Below are 7,115 nucleotides of genomic sequence, written 5' to 3'. Positions count from 1 at the left end.
GCTAATTTTTTGATTCATTGTAGAGATGAGGTCTCACCAAGTTGCCCGGGTGGGTCTCGAACCCGCGGGCTCAGGCAGTCCACTCACCTCAGCCTCCCAAAGTGCGGGATTACAGGCTGAGCCACCGAGCCCGGCTCATCTTCCTGTTTTCTTTCGTGGATGACTGCTGCTTGAGAGTGGATGACAGGCTTGAGAGTCTCCTCTTTCTTTCACCAGTGCTACTATGCCTTGTGCCTCACTTTCCTCTTTCTAATATATTGTGTTTGTTAGAACATTTCTTTTTGGTGGAAATTGCATGAGTTTTAATCTAAGGCAGTTGGAAAGTCTCAATTGAAAGAAAGAAATAATAATTTAGATTGGTAATGTTTATTCTTTGCCAATCTTAAAAGATAAATTAAAATTGACCATATGAGCAATGAAAACTAAGAAGCTATTTTGGCTTACAACTGGTCTTAAGAAAAAAATGTGTCACAGACATTCAGATTGTATGTATTGTATCCACTTCAGGTGGTCTTGATTTGAGTATTTTTCTTCTTGTGTCATTAAATTATTCTTGAGTGCAGAACTTATTGTCCCCTACGTTGGCAATGTTGTCCTCCTATGTTAGAACTGTAACAGAAGTCATATCAATTTATGTACAAAGGTTTTTAATCTCCATGATCTGTATCAATAATCTGAAATATATAACAGGTTATCATAAGGCTGGGGAAAGAAACAACCAAAACTCTCATCGTTACATAGATGAAACAAAGTTATAGATACAATATTAATTTTTTTATGGTCTCCTGGTACTTATTTAAGGATAGAAAGCTTTAACTTCTACACTTCATATAGTCTATCTGCTGTGTTATTTTGTGTTTCTCAAATTTACTAGGGCAAGCCTCTCTTACCTTATTTCAAATCAGATTCTGTATTGACCCTGTGAAAGTATTTCTCAGTTACCTTTTGTTTGGCTTGTTCCCTCTTCCTCAAACATAGAACAAAGAGGAGAGATGTCACTATTTTTAAGTTCTTTCACAGTACTTCTCTGTTAGTCTCCTTTATGTTCCTCTTCCTACAGATTTAGCCCCTCTGGCAGTGTTATTCCCTTGACTGAGAGACACAGAGCCAGAAGTGAGTCTCCTGGGAGAATGGATGAGCCTAAGCAACCTAGCTCCCAGGTATGTAGTCGTGGACTTAAGATTGCTGTGGTGTTTGCAGGAATTTTCACTGTGTGTGATCAGAATATAATGAATAAGAGAGGAAAGATGTAGGAAAGGTAACCATGGCCCTGTTATAGAAATACTGTATTTGATTGCTTGTGAGCATGCTTGTGAGCATGCAGAAAATACACTGTTTTGGTGTCAGCAGCGTTTGGGAAGTAGAAAAAGATAACTAGATTGTGGAACTCTTTTCTGATTATAGGAACCAGTCTATAAACCTGAGAGTAATAAAAATAACCCCTGAAAACTACATACAGGTAATTTGGGACCTGGAATGAAAAGAGTCTGGTTTTATATGTGTGTGGGTATAACTCTACATATGTATACATACTTACTAATTTATAGTATTATTATTATTTTTGTTGTTTTTTTTTGAGTTGGAGTCTCACTCTGTCGCCCAGACTGGAGTGCAGTGGCCGCTCCCAGCCACTGCAGCCTCAACCTGCTGGGCTCCGGCAATCCTTCCACCTCAGCCTTCTGAGTAGCCGGAATTACAGGCATGTGCTACCACGCCTGGCTGATTTTTTGATTTATTGTAGAGATGAGGCCTTGCTGCCCAGGCGGGTCTCGAACCTGCAGGCTCAGGCAAGCCACTCACCTCAGCCTCCCAAAGGTGCGGGATTACAGGCTGAGCCACCGAGCCCGGCTTATAGTATTATTTATAAACAAATTGCTTATGCATTTTTGTTGTGTGTTTGCTATTTATATGCTTGTAGCTTTCCATTTCTTTTCCTCCTGAAACTTTTTGGTAGACTAGCATGTTCTAGAAAGGATAATAATGATGTCTTTTTTTCTATTTTCTTTGTTACTCTCCTTAGCAACTAGTATAAGTAGTTGGTTGATATTTTTGTTTGTTTTTTCTCACAGGTCTGTATCATTGAAGATTAATTTTTTTAAAAGGTGATGAACTCACTAAATAGAACAAAATAAATTGTAAACACTTTTACCTTTAAAAAGGGAATGCTGGTGGATTAAGTTGTATAGCTAATTTTTTTTAGCCTCTGTATTATACTGTTAGCATCTTATTTAATTTTTATCTAAACCACCAAATATTTACTTTGTACATGGTATAGTAACAGCAGCAAGATGTTGTTCCAAACTATATTTTTTAGTTTTGATAAGATATTAGAGAAATGTTAGGAACTTGGAGGAAAAGTAAGTTTACTCGTGTAATTAGGGCCATTTTTCTCCTCATGTTTCAAACATGTTATGATAACAGTTCAAAGGTGCCTGTTATGCAAATACAGTCATGTGTTGCTTAACAAAGGGGATGTGTTCTGAGAAATGCACTGTTAGGCCATTGTCATTATGCAAATATAGAGTGTACCTACAAAAACTTAGTGTAGTTGCCACAGATAAACTACAAACCTGTTACATTATGTTACTGTACTGAATACTGTAGGCAGCTGTAACACCATGGTAAGTATGTATGTATCTAGAGATAGAAAAGGCACAGTAGGCCAGGCTCAGTGGCTCAGCCTGTAATCTCGCCCCTTGGGAGGCCGAGGTGAGTGAATTGCCTGAGCCCGCGGGTTCGAGAACCGCCTGGGCAACTTGATGAGACCTCATCTCTACAATAAATCAAAAAATTAGCCGGGCATGGTAGCACACACCTGTAGTTCCAGCTACTTGGAAGGCTGAGGCGGAAGGATCGCCGGAGCCCAGCAGGTCGAGGCTGCAGTGGCTGCAAACGGCGGCCGCAAGCGGCCACTGCACTCCAGTCTGGGCGACCGAGTGAGACTCCAACTCAAAAAAAAAAAAAATGGTATTATGATCATATGGAACCACCATCATTGACCGAAACATTGTTATACAGGGCATGACTATAATTACAGTAATGAGATAGACCTTCAGCTTTTTTTTCTTTCTTTCTTTCCTTCTTTTTGAGTTGGAGTTGGAGTCTCACTCTTATGCCCAGGCTGGCGTGCAGTGGCATGATCATGGCTCACTTCAGCATCAACCCCCCTGGACTCAGGCAATCCTTCTGCCGCAGCCTCTCAAGTAACTGGGACTACAGGCATGCGCCACCATGCCCAGTCAAATTTTAAAATTCTTTTGTAGAAATAAAGTTGCGCTGTGTTATCCAGGCTGTTCTTAAACTCCTGGGCTCAAGTAATTCTCTTTTATCAGCCTTCCAAAGTGCTAGGATTACCAGTGTGAGCTACCATGCTCGGCCTATTAAGGAATTTTAAATGTAGTTTTTAAAGAAGTTAGGAAGAGCCGGGCTGGGTGGCTCAGCCTGTAATCCCAGCACTTTGGGAGGCTGAGGTGAGTGGATTGCCTGAGCCCACGGGTTCAAGATCCACCAGGGCAACTTGGTGAGACCTCATCTCTACAACAAATCAAAAATTAGCCGGGCGTGGTAATGCGCGCCTGTAATTCCAGCTACTTGGAAGGCTGAGGTGGAAGGATCGCCAGAGCCAGCAGGTCGAGGCTGCGGTGGCTGGGAGCGGCCACTGTACTCCAGTCTGGGCGACAGGGTGAGACTCCAACTCAAAAAAAAAAAAAAAAGGAAGAGATAATTTAGTCTATATGTAGATGGGATAGGGGTAAGAAATGGAATTCTGCAAGAATATTTATCTGGTTGAAGCAAAATGTACAGGCTATGAAGAAATAGGACCAGCCTGGGATACATGGTGAGACACTGTCTCTACCAAAAAAAAAAAATTTAATTGGGTATAGTGGTGCAAACCTGTAGTCCCAGCTACTCAGGTGGCTAAGTTGGGAGGATTGCTTGAGCCAAGAAGGTGAAGGCTGCGGTGAACTATGATTACACCACTGTACTCCAGCCTAGGTGACAGTTAGACTCTATCTCTAAAAATAAACAAATAAAACGAAATTTAAAAAGTAAGAGCTAGGCACGGTGGCTTACACCTGGAATCCTAGCACTTTGGGAGGCAGAGGCAAGAGGATTGCCTGAGCCCAGGGGTTCAAGACCAGCCCGGGCAACTTGGCGAGACCTCGTCTCTACAATAAATCAAAAAATTAGCTGGGTGTGGTGGCACACACCTGTAGTTCCAGCTACTTGAAAGGCTGAGGCATGCCGGGCTTGGTGGCTCAGCCTGTAATCCTGCGCCTTTGGGAGGCTGAGGTGAGTGAATTGCCTGAGCCCATGGGTTCGAGACCCGCCTGGGCAGTGAGACCTCATCTCTACACTAAATCAAAAAATCAGCCGGGCGTGGTAGCGCATGCCTGTAATTCCGGCTACTTGGAAGGCTGAGGCGGAAGGATCGCCAGAGCCCAGCAGGTCGTGGCTGTGGTGGCCCAGAGCGGCCACTGCACTCCAGTCTGGGCGACAGAGTGAGACTCCAACTCAAAAAAAACAAAACAAAACAACAAAAAACCAAAAAACAACAAAAAAAGAATGGCTGAGGCAGAAGGATTACTTGAGCCCAGCAGGTCGAGGCTGCAGTGACTGTGAGCATGCCACTGCACTCCATTATGGGCTACAGAGTGAGACTCCTATTCAAAAAAAAAAAAAAATTAGGAAAAAAGAAATAATATTGTGTGGAGGTGATCTTAAGGGTGATATATATGCCTCAACACATATGGAAGTTTATTATGACGAAATTGTTCCCCAGATATTTTTCCCGTCACAGAGAACCGAAATAGAGAAAGGACTGCATTACAGTAAGAATGAATTTTGATAGACTTTAAGAACTTTCTGATGATAGGGATAATTCAGTTGAACTAGGCTACTGAAGTTGCTCCTTTACTTAAAAACAGTCTTCAGCCTTTTTTTTACCTACTACGTGAAGGTTAAAATACTTAAACTAATTTTCATGTAATTTTTAATCATTCTAATTCAACCCTTCCATCACTCATCAGCATTCATTATCTCAGACAGGTAGATGTGCTGCATGTGTCAGAATCACATTAAACTTACTCCTCTCTGTGTCTTGAATCTGAGAGATGCCTCATTCTTTCCATGTGTCTGGGTTCAACCAAAGCTCAACTCCTAGTTCTCTCCTAACTAACCTGGTCCTCCTCGGTCTTTCCTTTTTTTTTTTTTTTCATGTTTTTTAGGAGGGGGTTCAAGTTTCACTCTGTTGCCCAGGCTGGAGTACAGTGGCACGCTCACAGCCACCACAGCCTCGAACTGCTGGCCTCAGGTGATCTTTCTGCCCCAGTCTTCCAAGTAGTTGGAACCACAGGCATGTGCCACCACCTTTTTTGATTTATTGTAGAGACGAGATCTTTTTTTTTTTTTTTGAGTTGGAATCTCACTCTGTCGCCCAGACTGGAGTGCAGTGGCCGCTCCCGGCCACCGCAGCCTCGATCTGCTGGGCTCCGGCGATCCTTCCGCCTCAGCCTTCCAAGTAGCTGGAACTACAGGCACGTGCTACCACGCCCGGCTAATTTTTTGGTTTATTGTAGAGATGAGGTCTCGGCAAGTTGCCCGGGTGGGTCTCGAACCCATGGGCTCAGGCAATCCACTCACCTCAGCCTCCCAAAAGCATGGGATTACAGGCTGAGCCACCGAGCCCGGCTTAGAGACGAGATCTTGACATGTTGCTCAGGCTGATCTCGAACCCCTGAACTCAGACAATTCTTTTGCCTCTGCCTCCCAAAGTGCTGGAGATACGGGCATGAGCCACTACACCCGGCTTGATCTTTCCTTTTTAAAACATTATAGTAATATGATACAATATGATTTTTTTCTAATTATCTAGACTCATATAAGTTGCTTTTTTATTTACAATTTATTTTGTGTCACTGTAAATAATCTGAAGGTAGAGACGGTTTTCTGATCTTTGTTTCTCTGACACTGTCCTATCAGGTTCCCAATTAATAGGAGTTTGTTTTACTTTTTTTTTTTTTTTTTTTTTTAGAGTCTCACTTTGTCACCCAGGCTGGAGTGCAGTGGCACACTCACGGCCACCATAGCCTCAACTTGTTGGGCTCAAGTGATCTTTTTGCCTCGGTCTTCCAAGTAGCTGCAACTACAGGCACACACCACCATGCCCGGCTAATTTTTTGATTTACTGTAGAGATGAGGGCTCACCAAGTTGTCCCAGCTGGTCTCAAATCTGTGGGCTCAGGCAAACCTCTCACCTTGGCCTCCCAAAGTACTGGGATTGTAGGCCCGTGCTGATTTAATATGGTCATATCTTCTCGCCTACCACCATCCTTTTAAGGACCATGTGAGCTTTCCTGAGAATCCCTCTTTGAAACTTGGCATTGACAGCTTCAGTGGTCAAACTTTCCGTCATTCAGGTAATTTGTGGAAATATTCACAAAATGAAAATGTCTTGGAGTTAAAAAAAAATAGATGAGGGAGAAAAATTTTACTTCAGTATTTGTTACTTCAGTTGAAAATAAAGTCAAGTGTAAAAATCTTTAAAAAGAGGCCAGGCTCGGTGGCTCAGCCTGTAATCTCGCTCTTTGGGAGCCTGAGGTGAGTGAATTGCCTGAGCCCACGGGTTCGAGACCTGCTTGGGCAACTTGGCGAGACCTCATCTCTAAAATAATAAAAAAAAATTAGCTGGGTGTGGTAGCGTGTGCCTGCCAGCTACTTGGAAGGCTGAGGCAGAAGGATCGCCAGAGCCCAGAGTCCAATGGTAGCCACTCTTTCATGTCACATTAATGTTAATTCTTCCTCGGCTCTTTGATATGAGTCTTAAAAGACGGTTTGCTGAGTTTGTAGAAGGGTACTTTAAATTAGTTTTTAAGAAAAAAATGTAGCTTTAAATAGCTAATTTGACAGAGTTTATTTCTTATTCACTTTCAGGTAATTTTATAAACTTCTTAATTTCGATCATATAAATATAGTTGATTAAATTCTAGTGATATTTTATTGTTGAAAAAATACTTTGTAAGCTGGACACAGTGGCTCACGCCTGTAATCCCAGCACTTTGGGAGACAGAGGTGAGAGGATTGCCTGAGGTTCAAGACCAGCTTGGGCAACTTGG

The 7,115-nt window shown here is 42.5% G+C and overlaps 1 protein-coding gene across 1 annotated transcript in view; it reads left to right on the top strand.

The window, feature by feature from the left end:
- ZBTB37 (zinc finger and BTB domain containing 37) overlaps window positions 1–7,115 on the top strand; it is a 15,554-nt gene that overhangs the window by 3,305 nt on the left and 5,134 nt on the right. The window contains exon 3 of the mRNA XM_021711302.1: window positions 1,061–1,160. Within this exon, the coding sequence (XP_021566977.1) occupies window positions 1,061–1,160 (100 nt within the window). The remainder of the gene's footprint in view (window positions 1–1,060; window positions 1,161–7,115) is intronic.

This window comes from Carlito syrichta, unplaced genomic scaffold, assembly GCF_000164805.1.
Source record: "Carlito syrichta isolate Samal-C Ts95f unplaced genomic scaffold, Tarsius_syrichta-2.0.1 Scaffold302029, whole genome shotgun sequence".
Lineage (NCBI taxonomy): Eukaryota > Metazoa > Chordata > Mammalia > Primates > Tarsiidae > Carlito > Carlito syrichta.
This window is presented reverse-complemented; position numbering and strand designations above follow the sequence as displayed.